Source organism: Urocitellus parryii, unplaced genomic scaffold (assembly GCF_045843805.1).
Source record: "Urocitellus parryii isolate mUroPar1 unplaced genomic scaffold, mUroPar1.hap1 Scaffold_95, whole genome shotgun sequence".
Lineage (NCBI taxonomy): Eukaryota > Metazoa > Chordata > Mammalia > Rodentia > Sciuridae > Urocitellus > Urocitellus parryii.
The window spans coordinates 391,952-419,663 of NW_027554244.1; the positions used below are offsets into that span (position 1 = coordinate 391,952).

The 27,712-nt window shown below is 47.3% G+C and overlaps 1 protein-coding gene across 1 annotated transcript in view; it reads right to left on the reverse strand.

Annotated features, from left to right (window-relative positions):
- Positions 1 to 572: 572 nt before the first annotated feature.
- The window catches only part of LOC144253108 (Fanconi anemia group A protein-like), a 68,803-nt gene continuing 41,663 nt past the window's right edge, over positions 573 to 27,712 (reverse strand). Inside the window, exons 12-14 of the mRNA XM_077795012.1 lie at positions 1,427 to 1,526; positions 829 to 943; positions 573 to 609 (exon numbers count right to left, since the gene is read on the reverse strand). Coding sequence (XP_077651138.1) covers positions 573 to 609; positions 829 to 943; positions 1,427 to 1,526 — 252 coding nt within the window. The remainder of the gene's footprint in view (positions 610 to 828; positions 944 to 1,426; positions 1,527 to 27,712) is intronic.

The window sequence follows — 27,712 nt, forward strand, 5'->3', positions numbered from 1 at the left end:
TACCTCTGTCCCCCATGTCACCTACTAGTTCCTAATGACTAGAATACACCAGAATGCCACAACTTTTTGGCATTCATTTATGCTTATATTTAATAAAAATGCAATTCAAACATATGCTTTCTCAGGCTGTGGTTGTGGCTTAGCAGTAGAGTGCTCATCTAGCATGTGCAGGGCTCTAGGTGGGATCCTCAGCACCACATAAAATAAATAAGTAAAATAAAGGTCTCATGTCCAACTACTCCTAAAAAATAAATATTTTTTTAAAATATCATATACCTTCTCCTTTTGTGATCCTCTCATTGTCTGCTCTTTCTTTTAATACACAATGTGAATGTCAAATCTGTTTGCTTTAATTATGCTAAAAGGTTATATTGGAAAGTTGTCCATTTAGTCTTAAACAACATGAAATAGCACTTATATTATCATTATCACTTTCTGCACATAAACAAGAACTTGATTAACAGTAGCTAACCATGAGAAAATAAATGTTCTCAGAAATGTGGATATTTTTATTAGAGAATGTCTCCTGTACCCACCTGCCTCCCCCAGGATGGAGAAGTACTGAAATCCCTTTAGGTCAGCAGCCAGTAGAGCATGGAACACTGGCACCTGTGGACAGATGTGCTCCAGGCCAGGGCCCAGGCCCTTCTGCCCCCAACCCACAGAATGGGTGGCTGAGATGAATAAGCCCTAGTTTCTGGAGAGGGCCATTTCGTCTCCACATAGGTAGGTGGAGGGAGGAGATCCTGCCCAGGGATCTGCTGTCAGGGAGGAGATCTCTATGTGAATATTCTCTAAAGACTACCAGGAGGAGTTCTGTGCCCATACCACCAGGAACATGACAACCACCAGCCACGAGCATGGCTCTGGAGCCCGATGTCCCCAGTACTTAATACAGTCTGGCTGCAGACATGGATCAGTACTGACAGCAGGGGAGTGGCCCCTGGAAGACAGGAAGAAGGTAAAAGTTAGGCTGTCAGGAACACATTTCAGAGGCAGGGGGTCAGGCCATGCCTTCCCATGAAGACCAGGGCAGCACCATGCCTGTGGAAGTCCTCCAGGAGGTTGTCGAGTTCCAGCACCATGGTGTAGTTAATGCTTCAGATGTGTGCACTCTAGGACAGCTCAGTGCCTGGGGTTCAGGCAACTCTGTCACACCTAATAAGAATATCAGAGTGGCAAAACCCACATGACAGGGGGAGCTACACTTGGGGCACTATGGTCCTTGATGAAACAGAGAGCAGGCTGTTCTGGGGCCCAGTGCCCTCTGCAGATCTGTGTGTCAATCTCATAATGGTGCAAGAAGGTGAGCATCTCCCTAATGCCTGGGGCTGGTCCTCACATCCTGAAAGCCAAGGCCAAGGAACAGAGAGAAGTGGAACTGAGGGCAGTGGGAGCTCACAGTGACTTCAGCCCAGCCACATACCTTTCAAGACCTGGTTCAGTATTACCTCCCAGAAGGCCTCGATGGGAGGGCAGTACAGGCCATTGACCAGCTGCAAGAGAAGGACCCGTTCCTCTGACACCTGGGAAGGCAGAGGGAAAGGATTGAGTTCTGGAGGCAAGGTGGATATAGTAGCTGCCAGGCCTTGCCTGTCCCACGCAGAAAGCCCATGTTGATCCCAGTGTGCTGGGGGAACAGAAGGGGGCACTGGCAGGAGGCCAAGCACTGAGGAGACTGCTGTAGTGCATGACCAAAGGACATCATGTTCAGTAGGGACTGAAATCACCCCATGAACTCAGACACTAGGACAGCCAGGACAAGGAGTCACACCATTGTGTCCACCCCTGGTCCACACTTGCATCTTGGGCATGGCTATGGAGTGCAGGAGGATGAAGAATAAAACCAGAATCCCATCCAGCATGTTGTACTTGTCCTCCCAAAAACACAGCAGGAACCTGACACAGAGAGGTAGCAGGTCCAGCCCTGGGAGAAAAGTCTGCTCAGAGGTGCATCTCCTCCCTGGATTCCCACTTTCACCTGAGTCCAATGCACCCTACAATTAGCAGGACAGCCTTCTGATCTTCACAAATGGAGCAATGGTGGTCATGGACCCAAAGCAGCCCAAGGGGCCTTCATTTCTGAAGCCTCAGGGGCAAAATCCACAGTCCAGCATGTCCACACTCTTAGGAATTAAAACAGGACAGGATATGATCTGAGCATCCCAAAACTCTGAGAAATAAGAGGGCCTTAGAGGCATGGGTGGAACCCTAGACCCCCCTTCTTTGCAGATGTTTTAAATATTTGTGTGTGTTGAAGTAATGTTTAAATACAAAGAAATAGCTTAATGTCCCCCCTTGATTGTGAATCTACCAATCAAGATAACATATCACTCATTCTGAAAAGTCTCCTCAGGACTTCACCCTTAGGAAGAACCATTGTTCTAGGCAGCATTGTGGCACACACTTATAATCCCAAAAACTCAGAAGGCTGACACAGGAAGACTGGAAGGTCAAGGCCAGCCTTAGCAACTTATAGATTCTCTCTCAAAGTAAAATGTGAAAAAGGGCTGGGAACATGGCTCAGGAGTAGATCAATTGACTAGTGTGCTGAACACCCTAGGTTCCAGAACTGCAAAAAAGAAAAATAAAGATTGTTTTTGAGTCTGACTTTCTGGGCTCAGTGCATCCTCTGTGAGATTCCTCTGGGTTAGTACTAGAAGAAGCAGCTCAAATGTAGAGGACCAAAGGGTAAGGGAACCCAACACAGCCACAGGAAGCCAGCAGTACCCAAAAGAGAGATGGACCACACAAGAGGATGACCTGCTCAGAGACTCAGGCAGAGCCCTCCAGAGCTAGTGATGCTGACCCAGGGGCCGACCCCTTCCTGGCACTGAACCCTATAGGCCAGGCTTTAATTCCATGGCACAAACTTAGCCATCATTTTTATGCTTTTTTATATTTATTTTTTCTTTTTACTTATATATGACATTGGAGTTTATTTGACATATTTATACAAACATGACATATGTCTTACACTAATCAGGATATGAGAAAATGTGTACTATGGACATTCTAGTCCAGCTTTGCTTTCTAATTAATGTCTTGACATGGCTACATTCTTGTGAACAGAGAAGGGCACTTAAGGGACATGGAGCTTAACTGTCCTCTTTTTCTAGGGCTGACACACAGGTCAAAGAAAGCCAGCCTTGCTAAAGATGGATGCTTTCCATCCAGGAACTCCACAGAGGGAGTCCACCTCCCTGTTGTTTTCAAGGCTGCCACAGGATTGGGGTGGGTATCAGGGATGAAGCAAGTCAAACTTCTACAGAAGTCACTGTACTTACAAAGCCCCAGCATTTTTCTTAAAAAATGGTCCCAAATTGCTGTCACCACAGGTTAATTTCCAGAATTCTTATAAAACTTTCTGTGTTCCTCTATGTGGTCCTGAATGACTCTGTAGATATGAGCAAGCTAAGATTTTAAGAGGGAGAGTTGAAGGGAAACATTTGGGATAGAGGAGGAATCAGGAGGAAGGAGCATGGGAAGGAGTGGGAAGATACTAGAGATGAGATTGGCCAAATTATATTTCCCCTGTAGGTACAAATACACCCCTATGAAACTCACCATCCTGTATAATTAATGCACACCAATAAAAGGTAGTGTTTTTTCCTAATTTCCAGAATTCTTAAAAAGCTGATTTGGTCTTTTTTTTTTTTTTTCAAGTTGTCTCACTGGTTTTGTTGAGGCGATAATTCTCAGCAGTCCCCACTTGAATTTCTCTGATATCTCTGTAGTTCACATTTAAGAAATGAATGAATTAGCATCATAAGTCCCCTGTGAGGAGGACAGTGACCCACTAGCTGGCCATGCAATTCTGTTAGGGGGTGGCAACCACCACTAAAAGAATATGACTCATCCTGGGCACAGGGGCAACACCTATAATCCCAGCCACTATGGAGGCTGAGGTGGGAGAATCACAAGCTTAAAGACAGCCTGCACAGCTTAGTGAGTCCCTGTCTCAAAAAGGACTAGGATGCAGCTCAGTGGTGGACTGCTTGCTTAACACATAAGACCCTGGTTCCATCCCCAGTACCACAAGCAAATCAGCCAACAAACAAATGAAAACTGGAAATAACCCCCATGTCAGAACAAGCATCTTGTATTAAGGATGAAAGGAAACAATGTGGCTGGGGCCTCCCTAGAAACTGAGGCACTGTGAAGGGTTCTTGAGATCAGGTCAGAAAAACTTCAGACTGGTGCTCAGAGTTAAAGGTATGTGTCATTCAGAAAGGACAGGAAAGGGGGAAATGAAACAATCTCAAGGGATGTTAGAAATACCAGTGTCACAGGGAAGCAGGGAGCTGAAACTCCAAACCTCAGTTCTTGTGTTTTGAAGAAAGAAAATTTAAAATCAGACACCAAAAGCATGCAGAAGAACGATATTATAAGTGAAAATGAGATGAAAATGAAGTTAAAAGCAAATGAAGATTAAGTAGAAATCACTCTCCAGAGGGAGAGTGGGCCATCTCTTAGCAGAGAAAAACAAAGGAGACAATGCTTTCTCCAAACATTTTGCTGTTTGATGTTCACCAAGAGAACTGGGGCCCACCTCTGTACTCTTCCTCTCCAGTGTTCAACTCCTCCTTCACTTCAAGTCGCGGAGTCTTTGACTTTATTTGATCCTCTCCAGAACTGTCATGGTGGCCATCCTATTTATGGGAGCTTAATCTACAAGTCGACCCCATGTAATGTGGGCACTGGGGTCAATAGCTAGTGAGAAGTTACCTTAGTGCACCTGTGCTTTTGAAGCAATTTTTTCTTCCTAGAAAAATGGAGACACCTCTGGCCATAATTCCTGGCTTTACATCAACATCAATGAACCCTTTCAAGAGGTTAGTCCCATGAGTCCTTTTCTTTTAATATGTTTTCCAACTAGCTCCCTTTCTTATCTTTTCTTTTTTTTTTAATTTTCTGCAAATTAACTAACACCACATTGCTTTATTGTATACTTTGGGAGTAGTTTTAAAAAGACCCTAAAGTGACTTAGAAACACTTGTGACCTTGCCTGCATTCTCTGCTCATTGCCAGATACTACCTATCATCAGGATACTGAAATAAATAAAATATGAGCTCCAGAGTGGGTGAGTGAGGCCAACTTTTACTTCTTGCAGAGGCCATGTTACAGAAGCTGGTTATCAAGTGTAGCCACTCGGCCTGCTGATATCTTTAACATAAGGCAGCATTGGCCTTTACTCTGATTGGAGGAGCTCAGATTACAATCTACAAGACTGGCTGTTTATAAAATTGGGGGTGGGTGGGAGGCAAAATAAAGGACCATAGTCAAAACGGCTATCATTGGATCCAATTAAAGCTACGTTTTCAAAATGGACAACCATAAGCCTTTCTATTTCCCATAGGAAGAGAGTGGATTCTCTCAGAGAGAAGAGGGATGGTGCACTTCTCCTGATCACCAGTTTTGTGATGAGACTAGATTCCACATCTGGCCAACTTTCTTCTGGGTTCTTGTTTTGCAAATTTGAAGAATAAAATTCAGGGACAAGCGGAGCATGGTGGCACATACTCTAATTCCCAAAACATGGGAGGCTGAGACAGAATGATCACCAGTTCAAAGCCAGCCTCATAAACTTAGTGAGTTTCTATGCAATTTAGCAGACCCTGTCATGAAAGTTTAAAAATTAAAAAAATAAAAGAGTATGGGATGTGGGGATGTGCCTTGGTGGATGAAGCACCCTTGGGTTTGATCCCCTGTACAAATACAGAGAGAAAGAAAGAGAAAGAGAAAGAGGAGAGAGAGAGAGAGAGAGAGAGAGAGAGAGAGAGAGAGAGAGAGAGAGAGAAAGAAAGAAGGAAGAAGAAGAAGAAGAAGAAGAAGAAGAAGAAGAAGAAGAAGAAGAAGAAGAAGAAGAAGAAAGAAGAAGAAGAAAGAGAAGGAGGAGGAGGAGGAGAGGACAAAGAAGAAAAAAGAAGGAGGAGGAGGAGGAGAAGGAGGAGGAGGAGGAAGAGGAGGAGGAGGAGGAGGAGGAGGAGGAAAGGACAAAGAAGAAAAAGAAGTAGGAGGAGAAGGAGAAGGAGGAGGAGGAGGAGAGGAGGAAGAAGAAAAAGAAGGAGGAGGAGGAGGAGGAAGAGGAGGAGGAGGAGGAGGGAGGGAGAGAAGGAATGATAAAGGACAGAAGAAAGAGGCCTTGATGGTGCCCATTAATATTTCTAGGGGTCAATTTTCTGTGTGTTCTCTCCTTTTGAAGAAGACCTTAATTGGGGCCCACTGCCAGACCATACTGTACTCTTATTACCAGGAAGCAACCAGAGTCCTGCCCAAGTCTCCCTCCATTTGACTTTTGATTGACAGCTTGGGGGCTGCATGACTGCCTCCCAACAGGATAGTGTGGTACTCAGGGTAAGAGGTTTAAAGGAAATGCGTCCCCCAGTTTCTGTCTTAATTTACCTTCCCCTTAATCAGTTCATTACCTTTTGAATAGCCTCCATCACATTTTGTGAGGGTTTTAGCTGTCAGGATGATTAGCGGTTGTGGCATAGTCTTAGTAGATATGGGGGGGGGGGTGCTGGAGACTTGGTTACAGGAGGCAGTGAAGATAGGATCCTGAGGGTAGCCTTTCTAAATGAAGGCTGGGGAGAGGGGTTCTAACATACCAAGCCCCCACCTCCTAGGTGTTCATACCTAAGAGAAGGCTCCCTGTGGCTGTTGGTCAAACTCCCAATTTTTTATGTGCATGTCACTCATGGCTGAGCACCCACCTTGGGTTCTTGTCATGCTATGAGAAGTTGCCACCAGCTGCTGACCTCCTGGTTGGAGGGTCTGAGCCTACAGTGAGCAACACATTTAGCGCTGATGCAGGACCTTTCCAGCCTTTCCTGTTTTAACCCAGGCAGAGATTGACACTGGGACATTTGTTATTCCAAGAGGAGCAAGGTCCTCATGCAAGAATATTCAGGCCCAGAAAAGTGTTAGAACAAAGCGACTGGGCCAGATACAAACATCATAGATCATTTCAGCTTTTATTAAGGAACAGGACTACATTTACAGTATTGGACTCACTTTCTTAGTGGAAAATGAGCCACTGAACAAAGGAGAGGACTAGGCTTATATAGATTGTGGATGATTTAGTGAGCATATCAGTCTGGGTACTCAGGAATTTGAATTGTTGGGTTGGGAGTCAGTGGCTAGCACTTGAAAAGGGGTTATCACTGAAGAGATTAGTGTTTCCTAGAGGCTATCACTTTAGGTTTGATGAAATCCTTTCTCCCCACCTGCAGCCAGCATCTGGGAAGAAATTATCTTGGGAGAGATGAAAGCTAACAATGTATGGGTTTTTGATCCTTTTTCCCAGGCCACACTATCTTGGGGTTTTTCATTTTCCATAACAAATATAAAAAGCTGACCCCACCCCCACAAGTTGACTCTAAACAATTTTTAACCAAAGATCTGAAGACAGTTGGAAAATAGATGCTACAGAAACTGGGAGCTATACATCCATCTTATTTGGCAGGGTCCTTTTAAGCAATTCAAAAGGAGATGCAAGTGTGTTATTCGTTCCATGGATACACATGCCCTGTATCCAGATATATGGGTCTGGGAGGTGGAGAGCCCAGAATCCCAAGCCAGAGCAGGCATGGAGCAGTGAGCCTCAAACCCGGACAGCCCTGCCTCCTGCGATTTCACTCACAAGACCTTTGTTCTCAGCAGCCCAGCTGTCAACACTTGTACCTCCAGCAGCCCCTCCCATCCTCTATATACACACACACACACAGATACCCACTTGCTTGCACATCCAGCAGAGTGCCTCTGCCTGCCCTCTACAAGCAGGAGAGTACCCTTCTGTGCCCTGCAACTGCTCTGTGGCTAAGAAACATGGAAGTGATGCCAGGACCTTGAAAACATGCAGAAGAGAAACAAAGTCACACCTCATGTGTGCTTGGGGTCAGATCCACTGGAGAGGGCAAGGAGAAGATCAGGGCTTCCCATGGTATGTCCCTAGGGCAAGAAACTGAAGCAGGTTGGACTGAAGACTGCAGTCTGGTTTTGTTAGGAAGAACTTGACAGCTCCATTTTTTAACAGATCCTCCCCATTAGAATAAGAGTTGTCCCAGATCACTCTGACTCAGCCTGACCTGAACCCAGGCAATAACCTATCATCACACAGAGAAGGGGATCATAATCCAGGACTGGAATCCTGAGAAATATCTGGTTCAACAAGGGGCAATGACTACATCAGTGACCACCAAGGTGACACCACAATACACTTCCCTGATAACCCCTAGCAGTGGCCTAACTACAAAAACTTTCCCACTCCCTTGCCCCACTACTTTCCTGGGCTATAGGCAGAAGTTGGGTTCTAGCCACTCATTTTTTTTTTGTAAAGTTATATTTAAATTGATTGATAACCTATTACGGTTTGAACCCAGAAGCACTTTACCTGAGCCATATCCACAGCACCTTTTAATTTGAGCCAGGGTCTGGCCTCAAACTTCTGATTCTACTACCTCCTCAGCCTCCCAAGTCTCTGGGGTCACAGATATTTGTCATTATGCCCAGACTCTCACTGGTGTCCTGAAGTTTGGAGGAGCAAGTCCTGGTTTCAGGCTCCAGGGCAGCTAGCCACTACTTCTGTGGTGGTGGTGGACACTTTATGAGGTGCTGGGTGCCTGGGGCTGGGGACCCACATGTGTCTGGGTCCTCCCAAGGCTCTCCTCGCCCTTGGTGGATGTGAGGCAGATTCGGGGGACCCTGAGTCCGCAGAAATCAGGGCCTCCTCCGTGACGTGTACCAGGCACAAAGGATCAAGAGACGCCTCCTGGGGGAAGGAAGGTGATCTGGGAGGGTGCAGGGTCCTCTGAGGGAATCACGTGATGGGGAATTGCATCCACTTATCCTTCCTATAAGTGGCTAGGAGGCTGGCTGTGGGGCACGTGACCTGGGGACAAAAAGAGAGCTAGGCTCTTGGGCTGTAGATGCCATTGGGTAGGTGGCGGGATCTTGCTGGGCAGGATTCAGACATGGGGGCTGCAGGTGTTGTGGGTGCCAAGGTGAAAAACCAGCCTCTACCTCAGAGCAAATCCTGTCCAAGGAAGGGACATGACCTTTGTCCTTGGAAAGACCCACAGAGCACTCCTAGGCACATTCCCCCTCTGCTAAGTTCTTTATCTACAAATAACAGGAGAGATCTGCTGCGCCTGGTGTCCCAGACTCAGTCAGGCTAGAAGGGGATCCATAGCAACCCCCTATCAGCCACCAATCAGCATGAGACAGGGAAATACCTGGGATGCCAGATGACCCTCTCAGTAGTTTATGGTGTTGGGAAATCATGTAGTTCAGCACAACACCCCCCTTGGCTTAAACCAATCAGTTCAAATGAATACCCCTTTTGTACTGACCAATCACCCCTACCCAACTTGTTCCTGCCAGTGAATGTGCTAATCATGTTTTAGAGTTGTTATTTGATTTTCCCACAGTGTGTGATGATTTGCTAAGAGATGCTATGATGTATGTGAAGTCCCTGCCTTCTCCAAAGAATGTATAAAACTGCTGAAAACCCTAGGCTCAGGGGAGGACTGAGCTGGCTCGCAATAAACACCTTTTTTTGCTGCTTACATCGATCTTGGGTCTCTGGTGGTCCTTTGGGGGTCCTGAATTCGAGCATAACAAAGGGTTTCTGTGGCAAGGAAACCCTTCCGTGGGTACTGGATTCCATTGCGTGGGTACTGGATTCCATTGCGTAGGGTGTGGGGATGCGTGTATAGGTCTCCTGGGCCCAGAGACCTCTAGGGAAGGTTACACGGGTGTGGGCCATGAGTCTCGCAGGGCTGGTTACTGGCCAATGGGTACTTAAGTTCTCACGGGTAGGGTGGCAGACCGGGTGGTTACGAGGCCGGGTGGTGCTGCATCTTAAGTGCAGGCGTCTCTTTCTGCGGGTTCAGAGCTGTAATAGGCCAAGACACATTGCCCCAAAATGTGACCTGGGAGATAGAGCATCCCCCCAAAACCCAATACACTTAGGCATATCTCTGGCTGGCTGTTTATTCTTTAAAACCTGGAGTCCAGGAGTAACTGGGCTTCTGTAAAAGAAATGGTTCCCAGTGAAGGAAATCTGCATTAGTAAAGAGTCTGCTCCCAGACAGCTTTGGTTACCTGGGAAACTGTCTAATGCAACAGCATCCATTCATCTCATGGTTCCACCCTCACCCTCTCTTAACTGTCCTCTCCAGGATCCCAGCCAACTGACCCTTCTTCAACTCATATTTTGTGTCTAAGTATGTAATTAAATGTGCAAAATTATCCTTCTGTTAGTTGTCTGATGTTGATTTAATTCATAGCTCAGCTAAAGAACCTAGGAAGGCAGAGGGGAGATATTTTTTCCTTCTCCATGGTGGAAAAGAGCCTGGGGAAAAGGGGGGGGGGATCATTGAAAGTGTTAGAGTGAAGAAGTTCTCCAACCTTGGTGGTATTTGGTTCAGGGGTTGTGTGGAGGGGAGGGGACACTCTGGGAACTGGGGTTGGGTGTGGCAGGTGAACCACCTGGAAGAGCTGGCCCTGCAGTGCAGACCATGGAAGAGAGGCAGGGGCTGCAGCAGAGGAAGTCTGCATGCAGCTGGGAACTCCAGCTGGTGAGGGGACACTGATGTTGACTGTTGAGAGCCACAGTTTAGTCAGAATGATGCCTGGCATTTGGCTAGAGGGAATGGTTGAAAGGTGACCCTGCTCTGGGATTAGGGTGGATCCTGTGGGGGTGGAATAGGGCGGCTCCAGGATTAGGGCAGATCCTGCTTGGATTAGGGCGGATCCTCCTGCCTTGGGCACCCACTACTTTGGAGTTCCCATTGAGTTCTTGAGAGAGTTTGGGAGAATTGGCACGCGGAGCCCGGTGGAGGGAGTGTGTTTCCGGGAAGTGTGTGTAGAGTGCTGGTGAGAGTTCAGGAATAAAGAGTTGCTGTTTGAACCTACAAGGCTTTGTGACGGCTAGGCTATTTTGTGCCCAGACAGACTGCGGCAGTGGTCACTGCTTCTGCAGCTATTTGTTGCAGGACCAGCAGAAGACGATGGTGTATGGGTGGATGTCCTGAGGATTCACAGGTTAGAAAACAACCAAGGCCTGCCATCTTAACGCCAACCAGGAGTGGCTGTGACCCTCTCCCTAGTTGGATGCCACTGGTCAAGGATAGGAGTGGGCCTTCATAGATGGCAGTGTCCTCTCAGTTACTGGTAACTCGGGTCCCAGACTGTTATCCCTGGGCTGCCCCACACAGACTGACCACTGCAGGAGGCTCTGCGCACAGAGGTGACCATGGCCACTAGCACCTCTCTAATGCTGTAAGCTGTCCCTGTAAGACTCACCTAACCCTCACCTGTGCTCAGGGCTATTTTTGGGGCTGCTGTCTTGTCTCCTTTCTCAGGGAGCAGGTTAAAATACTAAGGCTCCTGTGAGGAGGCCTCCAAGTTCTTTGGCCAGTGTGGAGAGGCCTCCTCCTGCAGCCCCAGGACCAGACAAGTCCCAAGGGGCACTGGGGTAAGTAAAGAGTGGGGGAATCTGTGCCTTTAAGGTAGATGGGAGCAGGGCCAGCTTTCAGCCTCACAGTTTCCTGACACCTTCCTCCCAACTCTTCCCTGGTGGCACTTTCCTTAAGCAGTTTTCTGAGGTTTTTTTGCTGGAGTAATCTGTCCTGCTTAAAGTTTTCAGTCTCTTTTCTTTGAGGGAACTGGAGTTTAGTACCCCTTTCGGATGAAAAGACTCTGGATGAGCTGAAGGGCCCTGGATATTCCAGAGGATATTTTGGGAGGAGGTTTCTGAGGCTGCTGGAGGGGGAGGGATCTGTGGGTTTGCAGTGTCCTTGGAGGAGTCCCCACACCTGCCCAGGCTCTCAGTGGAGGGACAAAAGGGCTCCAGCTGTCAAATGGGTCTTCCTTGTTGAAGAAAGGGATAGAGAAACTACCTCCCCTGCTCCTGTTCCACTACCCCAGAGCCCAAGGGGCACAGTGTTATGCTCAAATTCGGGACCGCCAAAAGACCACCAGAGACCCAAGGTTGATGTAAGCAGCAAAGAGGTGTTTATTGCGAGCTAGCTCGATCCTCTGCGTGCACACACAGCAACTGGTGATGCTGAGAGGCCCTGAGCCTAGGGTTTTCAGCAGTTTTATACATTCTTTGGAGAAGGAGGCACTTCACGTACATCATAGCATCTCTTAGCAAATCATCACACACTGTGGGAAAATCAAATAACAACTCTAAAACATGATTAGCACATTCACTGGCAGGAACAAGTTGGGTAGGGGTGATTGGTCAGTACAAAAGGGGTATTCATTTGAACTGATTGGTTTAAGCCAAGGGGGGTGTTGTGCTGAACTACATGATTTCCCAACACCATAAACTACTGGGGGGTCATCTGGCATCCCAGGTATTTCCCTGTCTTAAGCTAATTGGTGGCTGATAGGGGGTTGCTGTGGATCCCCTCCTAGCCTGAGTGAGTCTGGGACACCAGGCGCAGCAGATCTCTCCTGTTATTTGTAAATAAACCACTTAGCAGGGTGGGAATGTGCCTAGGAGTGCTCTGTGGGTCTCTCCAAGGACAAAGGTCATGTCCCTTCCTTGGACAGGCTTTGCTCTGAGATAGAGCACTCCCAGAGGGCAGCACTGCTCTCCCCAGTTCCAAGGACACCCAGAGCACCCTTTGAATCTGCAACCTGTGCATAGCAGGGAGGGCCTGGGAGAGAACCACACATGTGATCTGAAGATGTGCCACTCACACCTGTGCTTGAGTGGGAACTGTAAGGGTCCGGTGGAGCGTCGGAGAACGAGACCACACAAGAGACTGACTCCATGCAATTGGCAAAAGGGGATTTATTGGGGATCCATTCCAGCACGCTGGGGCCACGTGCTCACTCAAGAAGGGAGAGCAGCCCAGAGCCCAGAGCAGAGGTCAAGCCGAGCTTAAGTACACTTTCTGGAGAGGGCTGTGGGCTTTGCATACATCAGAACAAATCATCATGAGGTGCGGGAAAATTGAACAACAACTCTGAGACGTGATTGGCACATTCATTGGCGGGAACAGGTCGGTCAGGGGTGATTGGTCACTCCTAAGTGGGATACACATTCAAACTGATTGGTTCGGGCCCTGTGACAAACTGCACAGGGCCCTAGGCTGAATGGCCAGTAGGGTGTTGTCTTAACTATCTCAGGAATCTGAGTGTAACAGAGGAACTTAATAATACCTAATCTTTTACATTTTAATTCAAGCTTTCCAGCTTAGAAACTTTACCCTTTCAGAACAAAGTCCTTATTTCAGCTTGCTGCTCACCCACAGCTGACCCTTGGCCCGAGTGTGAGCAGGTGACATGGGTGTGAGTGGATGTGAGGGGTTCTTCCCTGCTCTGCCAGGGTACTCTGTCATTTTCAGGAAGTGTGAGGAGTCAGCTGCTTTCTTTGGTTGATTTTTGCTTCCTTGGTGTTTGATCTCTGGCTCTTTGGGAAGGGACTTTGAATTACAGTGAGATTTGGAATCCATCTTTTCTTCTGGAACCTAGCTTAGCCTTGGGCTTTGGGCCTTGGGCAGATGCACTTAGTGATCTGAATGGCTGTGGATTTTCTTGCCTTGTGAAGATAGAGCTGTGGAATGGTGGAGCCAACAGGGTTCCCCACCCCTGGGTATCAGGAATAACATCTTCCAGATGGGCCCTTGGGAGGGGAGGGTTTGCAGTCCCAGAGATTTTAAAACCAACAAGCTGCTATCCTGTAATGTTCCCAGCAATGTGCTAAACATGACATTATCATAAATTCCTGTGCTATAGATGTTGAGATGAAACACATAGAGGATAAGTAAGTTGTCACAGCCACACAGCTAGCAACAGGAAGAGATAGGACTTATCCCTCTGGAGCTTATAGGCAGGTTTAACTGTGGTTGAGGTCTTGCTGGTCATGGTTTGAGGGAGAAAACGGGTGCTGGTCTGAGTGATAAACAGTGCCAGCCTGTCTCCATAGGCTTGCTGAGGGGTTGGCATTAAAATCAATGATGCAACTAGATAGGGTGGACCCTGAGAGTGGCTAGAAAAAAGGCCAATGGGGCTGACACAGCACCCTGAGGGGCTTCATTTAGCCCCCATTCCTTTGGGAAGTGGCAATCCACCTTCATCCTGCTGCAGAGCCTCCCCAAAAGGCCACTGCCCTCTGCCCCTCTTCATTTTTGGTGAGGGCCTGCGTTGGGCCCAGAACCCCTTGCCAGCAAAACCAAAACAAAGGGGGATGTTCCTGAGAACAGGGACATGTGGCCTTTTTATTAAATTCCCCTGATTCTTCTCATACTGGAGTCCTACTGTGGCAGGAATCAGAAAAGAAGCAGCAAAAGACAAGTCTCTAGCTCTGACCCTGAGCCTCCACAGAGTTTACACTTCAAAGGGGAGTCAATAGATTCCTAGGGGTAGTTATTTACAATTCAAAAGGCAAAAGGTAATCAGGTTTCCTGAAAATAGCTGACTAGAAAGGGGCCCTCCCAGACATGAACCCTACCTTTTCTAGGCACTACTTCTCTTTTTTTTTTTTTTTTTAAAGAGAGAGTGAGAGAGAGAGAGAATTTTAACATTTATTTATTTTTTCTTAGTTCTCAGCGGACACAACATCTTTGTTTGTATTTGGTGCTGAGGATCGAACCCGGGCCGCATGCACGCCAGGTGAGCGCGCTACCGCTTGAGCCACATCCCCAGCCCCTAGGCACTACTTCTCATCACAGTGTTCTGATAATTCATTTTTTATCCAGGCCTGCATATGTCATCCATTACACTACAAGAGGGTGCCCATCCATGCAGGTAGTGAGAGAGGGCAGAGTTGTCTGGCACCTCACCTGAGCCAAAGCCTGGCAGGGGTGCCAGCCCTGGCTTCCTCATACCTGGGGGTAGGAATTGAAACTGAAACAGGAACTGGGAACTTGGCTCTGCAGCAGAGGGAGGCCACTCCTCTCAGTCACTTGAAGGTTTTCCAGGTAGTTTCACCTGCTGGTAGAAATCCCGGGCCGATGTGTTCTGCCAGGTACCCAGGTCTAGAGGTCTCTTGGATGAAAGCATGGGTGGAAACCTGGGGTCTCTGCACAGGCAGGGGTTGGGGGTGGGGTGAGGGCTTTGAGAGGTGTGGCCACCCTTTCCTTCCCAGGACCCCAGGGACCCAATTGGAACTCTTTCCCCAATGCTGGGAGGTTCCTGGAGGAGGCCTGAAGGTCCAGGAACCATGTTTCTTTTTAATTCTGTTTTCCTGGAGGATGTATTTTTCTATGATGGAGGAAGTAAGTTCAGAGTTGCCAGAGCATCAAGGCTCCTGGGAGGTGGGGAGTGTGCTGCTTGGAGCCAGGATGGTGGACACCACTTGGGAGGGAAGCATCCTTGACTCTGGGGCCCAGGGTGGGTGGGGTTCAGTCCAGTCCTGGGCATGAGTGGGTGAGACCCCATCTAACAAGAATGAAGTCCAAATAGCAAGGTCCCCTCCCCTTGAGGCCTCCCATGGGGCTCCACTGGAGACCCAGCACAGGGAGGGAGTGGATGTGCACCAGGTGGGAAAGAGGCCTGGGCCATGGCATCCAGTGTCTCAGTTCTGCTCCCCTCTGCCCCCAGCACCTGCCACAGAGTGGGCTGGCAAAGTCTGTTCTGCTGTGCCCAGGTGTATTTGCTTTTGAGTTGTAACAGAATTATCACCATATACATTTGGCATTTGATCTCTTGAAGTGGAGCATTTCAGGGGCCTTTGGAGCTTGTCTAGTGTCAGTGAGCTGATGTGAGCTTTCACACACTTTCTGGTCCTGGGGATTGAACCTAGGGGTGTTTAGCCATTGAGCCATATCCTCAGCCCTTTTTTTTTAAATTTTGAGATGAGGCCTCATCACTGGGGCTGGCTTTGAACCTGTGATCCTCTTGCTTCAGCCTCCTATATTGCTAGGATTACAAGTGTTTGACACTGTGTCCAGCTCTTCTTCATAATTCTAAGGAAACTTGTGTGCTGAGCAGCTGGAATACTCTGCCGTGTCAGGGTCTGAAGCTGTGAGCAGCCTGGCCTGGCCATTCCCATCCACCTGCAGCTGCTCGGCTGCCTCCCTAGATAGATTCCTGCTCCTTGCCAGTGTGTCTAGAGAACATGCTCCTGCACCCCAAGACTGGATGCTTACCAGGGAATCCTCTGCTAGGCCCCAACCTCTATACTGCCTTGGCTGCAGTGTGCCTGAGGTTTCATCTCCTCTGCCACCCTTCTCTCCCCAGTACTTGGAGCCCTTCATCTTGTTCATAGTCCAGTGTGGTGGGCAGAAGTGGCACCTGTGGATCCAGTTAAGATCTCCATTAGCAGGGAAGCCAGGCATATTTTGGAAATCAGATGGCCACATTTATTTGTTTTTGTTGACTATGCCTGTTGAGATTTACAGACCCTGGGACTGTTTGTGTTGGAGGACACAGGAAGCCAGGGCCTGGCTTGAGGGTTTGGGCATGCCTAGGGTCTTGCTCCTTTCTCTGGTCCTGGCAGCCCAACCCTTTTGCACAGGACAGCTATGTCCTCAGGCTGCAGGTGAAACTGACGTTGGCCAAGGTCCAACATCCAGCTCACCATCATGGATCCCTTTAGGACGGAGTGGGTGTGTCCTATTCTAGCAGAATCCCTGGAGCTCCTGAGTCTGTCCCTGGGGCCAGAGAAGATGCCAGGTTCTGGCAGGATGAGGTTCACTAGAGCTGTCTGTCCAGCTGGTATAATGGGAGGGAGGCCCATCAGAATCCTGGGTTTATTGTTAAATGTCAGATGTGAAAGGGAAGTGGTCTGGGAGTGGGGTATGTGGCAGAAAATTTTCCAACTTTTTTGTGATGTTTTGTGTGTGGGCAGTTAGAAGACTTGGTATAGGGTCTGAGTCCTGCATGTGGTTTTGGTGTTGAGTTTGAGTTCTCCACAGGGACTAAGCATAGAGTCTGAGTCCTGCATGAGGAATTGATATAGGGTCTGAGACCTTTATGTGGGCCTTCTTTAATGTGTGTGCCTGAGGGTCTTCTTCCTCTAGCACTCTGGGCCTAAGGTCTTCATAGAATGTGTAGGGAGGAGATGCAATGGTAAAAGAGCTGTGAGAGGAAAAAGAGCAGGGGTTAGGATAGAGGACACCTGGAGCTCAGAAGGCCTGGGCCTTGGGCAGTCAGCTCAGAGAAGGTCCCAGGCACAGGCTTGAAATGGCACCATGTCATCAAGACCCAGGTTTGACAATAGAGATTCTTCTAAGGAACAAATTTGGGATCAGATATGCAATCTTGAATGGCTGTGTGTGCACTGTGTGGGTGACATATCTGGTCAGGTGAGGTTCTCCACAGACAAGAGGGTAGATAGATAGGGTAGTGCTAGGCTAAGGTAGGCAGGCCTCAACTGGGAGTTACCTGGACTGAGGCTTCCTGCTTCTGAGCAACAAGGAGGCCTTTTCTTATAGGAAGGAAAGGACAGGTTGTTTTGGAGCTGCAGCGTTTGGAGTATTATGGACATTGGTCCTTTTCTGCCCCTTTCTTTTCTTTTCCTCTCCATTTCTCCTGCACTACCCTTTTCTCTTTCTTCCTTGGTACTAGTGATTGAACCCAGAGGTGTTCTACTACTGAGCCACATCCCCAGCCCTTTTGATTTTTATGTTAAGACAGGGCTTCACTTAGTTGCTGAGGCTGGCCTCACACTTGGAATCCTCCTGCCTCAGCCTCCCCAGTTGCTGGGATTGCATGCACTTGGCAGCCCAGGCTCTTTCTGTCTGATTTGCTCTTTGCAGCTGGGGCTGAGTCTTTGGCCACATCCTGCCTGGCTGGTAGCAGAAACCACAGCAGGGCCTTGTGGGAAGACAAAAATGATCTCTTCAGGGGTCATCCCAGTGTGGCCTTCTGGTGCTCCCTACCTTTTCCATGATTTGACCTGTCCTTCATCTCCTTGTGTAGATTCTGAGATCAATAACTCCTCGGTGGCCCAATCCCTGAAGGAAGAGATGGAGTGCAGGGAAATGCTGAAGGAAGATAGGGACCTGTGCTTGTCCCAAGGCTCCAGTAATCGGCAAGAAAATGCAGCTGAGCCCAGTTTTGATGAAGGGTCCTGGATTATCCAACGAGTGAACCATGCCACCTCCACCCATCCCTTTCCCTGCTCTGTTTCCCTGGTGGTTTAGATGGGCTGTCTGAGCCACCCTCACTGCTGACCTGTGTCCCCAGCCACCCGACATTTTCTCTGTAAACTTACTGCACTGCAGTCCAGCTGGCCCTAGAAGTGCTACCACATGGGCAGTGGCCTGGCTGCCCTCAGTGTCTGGTGCATCCCACAGGAGCCTACGGGCTTCAGGCCCTGGGTCTCCACCTTCCTTTCCCAGCTCTAGACCAAACATCTGGGTGTCTCAGGAGCTGTGGCTGGGCCAAGTGTGGGTCCCACTCTCCTCTGGGTCTACATGTTGAGGTGTGGAGCTGGGTGCACCTCTACTGTGCTACAGGGCCCATGTGTGGGTGGTCATTTGTTGGCAGGTGCTCTATATAAGAGGTGAGACCTTATTGGCCTCTGGGAGTTGTCAGGCACTGGGGAATTATTGTTTGGTAAGGAAACCCATTGGAGCCCCAGGAAGCTTCTGAGAGGGATCTTCCTGCAGGTGTTCAGGAGCACTGGGAGGTGCTCCCTGGCTCAGCTTCAGCTCATAGACACCCAAAGTGTGGAACCTGTTCCTAGGTTTCCTCCTTGGCATGGAGTGGATTGGGGCTTTTTGTTCCTTGGCTGGGTCTGGTTTGTGAGAGGGTGCTCTGTGGTGTGGAAGTGATACACTGGGGTTCACTATATGTGGTGCCTGGAGGGGAAAAAGAATTTAAAAGGTATAAAACAATAAAAGGGAAAGAAAATGGAAGCCAAGAGGACTCCAGTTGTTGACCCACTTTGGAAGAGGCACCGTGAATGGGTGCATGGTTTCTGACTTAGCGGGAAAGAATTCCTTAAAGGAACACCGCGTGGTTCATAAACAGAACTGAGATCAAGAGGAAAGGAGAGGTGGATCTGAAGTCTCGAATGCGGGAGGGTGGAGTATCCGGTGACAGGGGCAGCGAGACCGAGTCCTCCTCTGCCTGTGTGGCTCTGGGATGCCTCCTCGCCCCCCACGGAGGGCACTGCTGCCTGAGGTGGCAGCAGAGAACTCTGGGTTCAGAAACCTGCCATGCTAAATGTCGGGGAGGCTCGATACTGAGCCCCGGTTAACTGGAGGTCAGTGACAGAGGGTCAGGACCCCCTCCTCGAGATTCAGTTCCAGATGCTGCCAGGTAGGGGCGGGCCGGGCTGTCTGCACTCCCCGAGAGATGGGAAGAGTCCCCACTGGAGAAAGCGGCCTCCGACACGTGGGGCTGCCCGATACACAGCAGCTTCCTATCATCAGTTCATCAACCCTGCCTGCCATGCACAGAAAACTTCCCCTGGGTTTCATGCCGCATTCAAATATGAACGACTGAAAGATATTGGAGAATATCCTCTGACTTTAAAAGCAAAAAGTAGAAATTTCAAGAAAAAGGATTTAGAAGAAAGATGATGCAAGAAGAAGTAAATCTCAAGAAGGTATCAGTCATAATTTTAAAGAGACAGAAAGATACTGCACCTGTCAAGTAAGAATACAATGTTATGGGAAAAGAACGTGTAGAAAATGAGAAAGTGCTTAATAATAAAACAACTGACGAGCAGCATCCAAAGCTGAAAGTCCAGCTGGAAAGTGGGAAGATCAGTTTGAGGAAATATCTCTCAAAGAGAATAAAATTACAAACAAATAAAAACTAGAAAAAACAAAGATAAAAAATTAATCTCTAGGTACCAAAAATATCAGAAACAAAAAGAAGAAACAGTGGAGAGGAAATTCTCAGAGAAATAATAAAAGAGCACTTCCCAACTGCAGGGAGAAAGACCTGGAGGTCTAGGGCAGATTCAAGGGGTCACACATGGGCCTCTCAGGTCCAGGACTGGAATCTCAAGGGCACCGACCGGGGCAAAGACTGCCAGATTCTGAGGGGTCTTGGTTTCCAAGCAGGATCTGCAGACCCAGCAACCTGATTAGGTTAAAAAGCAGGATCCAGACTGATACGATCTCAAAATGAAAACAAGCAAACACAAAACCACTTCCTGTGCACTTTTCCTGTTGCTTGTGGTGCTGGAGGTTGAACTCAGGACCTCCTGCAGCCAGCCAAGAGCTGGACCACTGAGCTACAACTCCGCGCTAAGCTCACCTCTTTAACTAACAGAGTGCCACGCCTCAGTAAGCCACACCCAGCTGAGAGGAGAGGCTATATATCTATATCCTGAATCTGACCAAGAGGAAGTGTCTTCCCAGAGGTTTTTGAGGAGGAGGAAGAAGAAGAGACACATGGCTATCTGGGACTATGACAGAGATTATTGGTGGTTCCCACTATGTATTTACTCCTTCTTCCCGGAAGAGAACTCAGAATTTTAGCTAATACATGTTCTGAGGTGGAGGGAGGGTCAAAAAAGAAAAAAAGATTTTAAGAACTTTATAATAAAGGCATATATCTAGGGCTGGGGTTCTGACTCAGTGGTAAAGCACTTGCCTAGCATGTGTAAGGCACTGGTCTCGATTCTCAGCACCACATATAAATAAATAAAATAAAGGTTCATTGACAACTAAAAAATATTTTTTTTTAAAAAAAAGACATATATCTAATTTCACTTCTCCAGCCTTTTGGGAAAAAGCTGTTCAACAGTCACAGAAGTGATACATGTACAGAAATAAGCACTGAAGGAACCCAGTGTACAGTTTTGAAAATTCTTCCCGCCATCTTCTTGACCCATGAAAATGTCCTGTATGATACAAAAAGCACCAACCATTTTTATAAACATTCAGAAGCAGTAATAATTCCACGTGCAGCAAATTCTGCTACCCAGCATTGTATCTATGCACTGCTGTGACAGTGGCCTTTGACTCTATCCAATGAACATGTCTGAGATCAGCCGACAGACGGGAGGCACATAAAAGCAAGTGTAGAAGCAACAGCTTCCGACACACTCCAGCCATGCGCTGTCGTCTCCTCTAGTGCGACTGAACACAGCACCAGTGTTGCCTTCTTGGCACAGGAGTATTTCATTTATTTCTCTCATGGTCCTGTAGTGGACAATTCCAGGTCCTTTGGGTGCCCGGGGGACCTCCTCAGATAGCTGCTCCTAACACAGTTGCAGGCCCCCAGGAACCTCTTATCAGCTCGCTGACTTCACAGGCGTCTGTGAGTAACTTTCCCTGGGGGCGTCAGGAAGGAGCCCACATGGACAGTGGGTGAAGGACAGCTATAAGAGCTAAGGCCAGTAACAACTACTTAGCATCTGCCCTGCGGCAAGCAGAGGGACTAAAAGCTAAGAATCAAAGCCATTTCACTCTCCATACTCTGCAGAGACCAGACAAGAAGAAAAACAGATTCCCAAATGCCCTGGGCAAAGCTAAAGTACTTTCCTCTTTTGTAAAGATGAAAACTCATAATCCCTCGGAAAGTTCCATTTTAGTACTGAAAAGCTCAACTATGCAGCTTCATGTCCATCACACACTCTTACAAACCCATGTTGTTGGGGCAGAATTTTTTTATTGGTTCTTTTTAGTTATACATGACAGTAGGATCCATTTTGACATAATTATGCAATCATGGAACACATCTAATTCAGGCCCCGGGAAGGAGTACTGGGCAGAATGTTTTTTTAAAGTTCAATACCGAAAAGAACTTACTGAGAGCTGTATTCACGTGGCTGGGTTCACATCTTTTCCTAAAACACAGTGTGGACAGCAGGTAAAGAAGCTCGACCTCCATAGTTTTCTTTCTGAACTTCATCTCCCAAAATCTTTTGCTTAGCAATATGCATGCTTTTTTATTTAGAAACCTAATTGTCACTGGCGGCCCCCCTCTGGAGAGAATGGCCTTCATTGAGCAGCAGAGGATTCTCCCAGGGTGTGTTCATCCAGTTCTTCCTTCTGCAGTGGGGAGTGGCATGTGGGCACAGCGGGGGACCAGGGACACGGAATACATAGTTCTATGATAACACAAATTAACTCAGCTAACAAGAACTTCACAGGGCTCACACCGCCCTGCCTGCTGCACCCGCCCGCCAATCCTCCTACATCCTTTCCACACAGAAAAAAAGGCACTTCTGCTGGCATGCCATTACATTCCAGAAATCACTGTTCAGAACAAAGGCGAAAATATTTCCCTATGTTGATACATATCTGTCTAACCATGCAGGCCCCCCATGAAGGCCCAGAAACTGTGAACCCAGTTGTTCTGGGAAACTTACAGTCCTTGAATTTTGGCCGTGCACTGGGGGAAGATACTTTTCTTATTCCCTCCCTACAGCCCAACTGTTAAACTAAAATAGTGTTAATTAATACTGGCCAGTGGGGAGTTTTTTAAAAAGTCCTTTTAGCTGATTTCCATGTTTTAATCTTGAATCAAAGTCCACAGGACAGAAGAAATAAAAAGAAAACCTTGCAATAAAGTAAACTTCAAACATCCAAGTGGGATTACGGAGTGCTTGAAAAATGCACTGGATGAGAACAGACCAGAACCATTTTCAAAATACAAAGCTCCAATTTATTTCAATTTAACCCAGCTTAGGTGTCACTCAAATTTGCTATCCTAATGCTCCTGAAAAAATCCTAAATTAAATGTTCGACACTGATTATAACTGCACAGAAGTTAATGGTAACCTGAGTAATAACGCCACCTATTAAATGCTTTGTTTTTTAATAATGTTCTTTTCTCCAAGGACATTCTGAAAGTCTTGATTAAAGGAAGCAAGACACAAGGCACAGATCACAACCTCCCCCACCCTCCCTCTACTCCATAAAACACAGAACTCTGATCCAGCAATTTTATTAAACTCCTATTCCTACATTTAGCTCTCCTCAGACAGGAACATCTACCTTGCTAACAGGTTTGTTCAAATGTCTCATGTGCAACCACACACCCCGGTCCTTTGCTGGGGTCACAGAAAACAATCAACACAAGAGGCTTCCCCGGAGCGGGTGCCAGGGCGCCCGGGCAGGACTTACCCATCCAGGAGATTCATGGTGGTGGGGGTCACTTCAGCAAACAGAATTATTTTTCCAAGCTGCTTGGTCTGCAGATTTTGTCAACAGATCCCTAAGTTAAAATGCTCTGACGAGAAGACCTCTGCCTCGGTGATCACAGGTAGCGAAGAGGGGGTGATTCCTATTTCATATGTGTAAGATGAAACAAATTTGAGGGACAGCTTGCTGTATTTTATTACTCCTTCAGAATCAACATGTCTCCCAAGCCACTGCATAATCGGATCCCGGATTTCCTGTGTCATTAAAAAAAAAAAAAAAGGAATGAAAATGTTGTAATTTGGTATTTCATAAGATGATGGAGTTTTTCCTAAAAATGCCATTTGGGTAATATAAGTACTTCCTGATTCATGACTAATAAGAACTAGGTTAACATATTCTGTACATCTAAACTACTATACCATATGATAAAAATATACATTAAGTGCTGTGTTTGAATTTTCATCCCCCAGAATTCATATATTGGAAATTTAATACCCAAATTCATATATTAATGGCATTTGGATGTGAGACCTTTGGGAGGTGACTGGGTCATGGGAGCTCTGCCCTCATGAATGGATTAATCCATTAATAGGTGAGTTATTGAGGGAGAGGGTTAGTTACCACAGGAGTGGGTTTGTTATAAAAGCAGTATAGCCACCTTTTGCAAGTTCCCTCACCATGTGAAGCCCTGCACTGTCTCTAACTGCAGAGTACTCCCACCAGTGCAAAGGCCCCTAGATGTGGCCCCTCAAAAAGACTTCCCAGCCTCCAGAACTGTAAGAAATTAATTTCTTTTCCTTATAAATTACTCAGTCTTGGGTATTCAGTTATAGCAACAGAAAATAGACTAAGATACTAAGTATGATTACATTATAAAAATAAATTTCAGAAACCAGGATCCAAGGAAATAAGGACAGCATACTTCCCAACCTGTTACACTTCAGAAGTCACTTTCACGCCTAGCATTCACAAGTAACTCGCTAGTCTTCTATGCATCTATAAAATATGTGTATCTTTTGCCCCACAGGAAATTCATTATCCTGTTTGGAAGCAAACAAACAAACCCCTAGGTACAGGAAGTCACAGAATGCAAAGCACTAAGACACGAGACCACCAATCTCAGGCCCTGGAGGACCACTGCTTCCTCTTGTGAACCAGCGGAGCACTGGCCACCAACAGGTAAGAAACAAATTTCCACACAGAGAAAATAAGGGGACCAGGTGCAAATCCAAAGAGAGGGAGGAAGCCAGGACCCAGAAAAGACACCATCTAACCCAGACACAGGGCTCTCTATTCTATGTCCAAAATCATAATGGAGCTTGGAGGAGGCTCCCCTGCTCTACTCCAAACCTCAGAGGTCATCAGGAACTGGGGCTTCAGGGGAGTCTTCATCCTTAGAGGCTTGCACGAAACAGATGCAGGCTTTTATGGCATCCTCTCGCCAATACCAGGTATTTTAAAAGGAAAAAAAAGCAACCTTCCCATTAACATCAAGAGTGTGCCCCAGGGCTGGGGATGTGGCTCAAGCGGTAGCACACTCGTCTGAATTGTGTGCGGCCCGGGTTCGATCCTCAGCACCACATACAAACAACGATGTTGTGTCCGCCGAGAACTAAAAAATAAATATTAAAAAATTCTCTCTCTCTCTCTCTCTCTCCCTCTATCACTCTCTCTTTAAAAAAAAAAGAGTGTGCCCCAACTTCCACATGGTCATTGAGAAGCAGCTTCGAAGATAAAATTTAATTTAATCAAATTCAACTGATGTTTCCCCCTTCGGTGCTGGGATCAAATCCAGGATCACCAGCCCCCATTAATCAATGTTTAAAACTTATTTCCTATTTGCCAAAAATACAGAAGAGAGAGGGAACCGCAGAAATGATTTCAAAAGGAAGCAATCAGAAGAAACCCAGGAAGTGAGATAGTACAGGTCAGCTGGCTGGACTCATCAACAATGTCAGGAGGGAAAGGCCATGTGGTGCAGAAGCACAGGGGGTGTCCCATCTAGATCAGAAGGGACAGGAAAGACAGGAGGAAATGCAAGGAGTGGTTCCTGATGGATTCTGGTTCCAATCAACTAGCTGGAAAAGGCTCCGTGAGACGATCTGGGGTCCTGAATATGGACAGAATTCACTCCTGTCCGTTTAACAGGTGTGATAAGGATACTACTGTGGCAAAAGAAGAAAACCCTTCATTTTTTTTTAAATGTGTGTATGTCATAATATCGATGATTGACTGCCAAACAGAAGAAGCCAGTGAGGCCAGTGTGAGTCACTGCTGAGCACAGGTGAAGGGCACGTGGCGTACCTGTCTCACCATTTCTCCCTCTCTCCGTGTTTGAGGATGGGCATAACTAAAAGGAGCTCTCAGAGTGGTGACATGAACACGAGCTACTGGCTTAGTGAGCTTTTCACCACTGAGATCAAAATACCTGACCAGGACATCTTAGAGAGGAAAAATTTATTTTGGCTCCCAGTTTCCAAGGTTCCATCCAGGACTGGCCAGCTCCCTCGCTCTGGGATGGAGGTGAGGCAGAAAATCAAGGCAGAAGGGCAGCGGAGGACAGCTGCTCCACTCATGGCTCCCAGAAAGCAGTGAAACAGGCAAAGCCCAAGGACAAAGAATAAACCCAAAGGCACGCCACGGGGGACCTTCTTCCAGCAGCCACACCCCACCTGCCTATGGTTCCTTCCACCCAGTACAGGAGTCCTTTCAGATTGTTAAGCCAGCAAGTGGGTTCATCAGGTTACAGCTCTCACAATCTGAGGACTTCACCTCTGTTCATTCCTGCATCGGCTCCCACATGGCTTTGGGGGGCACCTCATATCCAAACCATAACAGCTACTGGAAAAACAGTGGGTCCAGCTAAAACATATTAGCAACCTATTCATTCTCTCCATAGGAGGAAGCAAGAGCATCAGCCAAGAGAGAAGAAGAGGAAGTAGGGGGTGGGGGTCCGAGCAGGGAGAAAACAATGTAGTGGGGGTACATGGCAGCAGCTGGAAGCACAGGGCCATCAAAGGCCAGAGCAGCTGGAAACACAGGGCAATCGAAGGCCAGGGAGCCTCGCACCAGGGGCTTCTTTTTTTTTTTTTTTAGAACTTTTTAGTATTTATTTTTTTAGTTTTTGGCAGACACAACATCTTTGTTTGTATGTGGTGCTGAGGATCGAACCCGGGCAGCACACATGCCAGGCGAGCACGCTACTGCTTGAGCCACATCCCCAGCCCACACCGGGGGCTTCTGTCCCACCTCACGCAGCCGCACAGTCAGAGGGTGAGGCACAAAGGCAGAGCCAAGGGTGTAGGTGAAACAGCCACTGGAGACGGGGCTCTGCTGCAAAGATAATCCACAGCAGAAGCAGCACGAACCATAAAAGGGAAAAAAATGATACTCTAGACCTCCAAGGAGAGTAAGATCAGTGATACTGTGCTCCCCAGAGATAGCGTCAAGGGGCTGGGGGCAGCTCCTCTGTACACTCCAACCCCAGCCCAGGCCTTGCCCAGCATGTGCAGGCCCTGGGTTCCGCTCCAGCACCATAGCAGAGAAAAAAAGAAGACGTAAAATCAAGAAAAACAAAAAGACATGCAACTAACTAGGGAAAATTATTTGCAATATATATGTCAGGAAAAGGACTTGCAGTCAGAATATTAAAACGAACTCTCCACATTTATCAAGCAGTACACAGAAATGGTACGTTCTCTTAAATGTGAATCATATCTAAATAGAGGTTTTTTTAAAAAAGCAAACTGCAAAAAAGACTGTACAACACCAAAAATAATAACCCCCATGAGATGACATTCACTGAGGTCCAGAACATGAACATGTGCCTCCAGAGACAGTGCACACAAGTACCTCCATGGGGGTGTGAACACTGTTCTTCCTGCGGCTAAGATGGGGCACACACGGCTCGTTGCCCCGTCACACTGCCCCGTCACACTGCCCCATCACTCCAGAGCTGTTCCAGCCATTGTGGTCTTATCCGCTCAGTTACTCACCTAAGTCACATTACATTCACAATATTTATTATAGAATCTGTTGTGTGTTGGAGCTCCTTTGCCAAGAAACAAAGAATAACCAACCTTAACCAATAAAGGCTTTCTATCTCAGACACATTTGGCCCCTTGTAAATAATTAGATTAATCCTGCCTCCGTCATAACATTGTAAGTTGCTAGGAAACCAGAAGCGATAAATCAGAAAATGAATCGTCATAGACACGGCACGCAAGCCTTTTATGGGTGTCTCATTCTTAAACACTTTCAAGGAAACAGGAGAAAATACATGTCTACTCTCATGGAATGTGAGTACGTGAAATGATCCAACTCTTTTTTTTTTTAATCTATTCAAAAAACTGTCATTTTTAAGATTTATTAATTTATTTTTGCAGTGCTGGGGATCAAACGCAGGGCCTCACATACAGCGACACACATGCTGTACCACTGAGCCACACCTCCAGTCCCAACAAGGTTTACTGAGCACTCAGATACCAAGCGATGCAGTGTACGCTGATGATATTGACCCCTGCTGGGCAAGGCGGTGCACACCTGTAATCCAGCTATTCTGGAGGCTGAGCCAAGAGGGTCAAAAGTTTGAGGCCAGCCCGGGCAAGTCAGCCAAGCCCCATCTCCAAAAGAACTGGGTGTAGCTCAGAGGTAAAGTGCTTACTTAGCATGTGTAAGGCCCTGGGTTTGATCC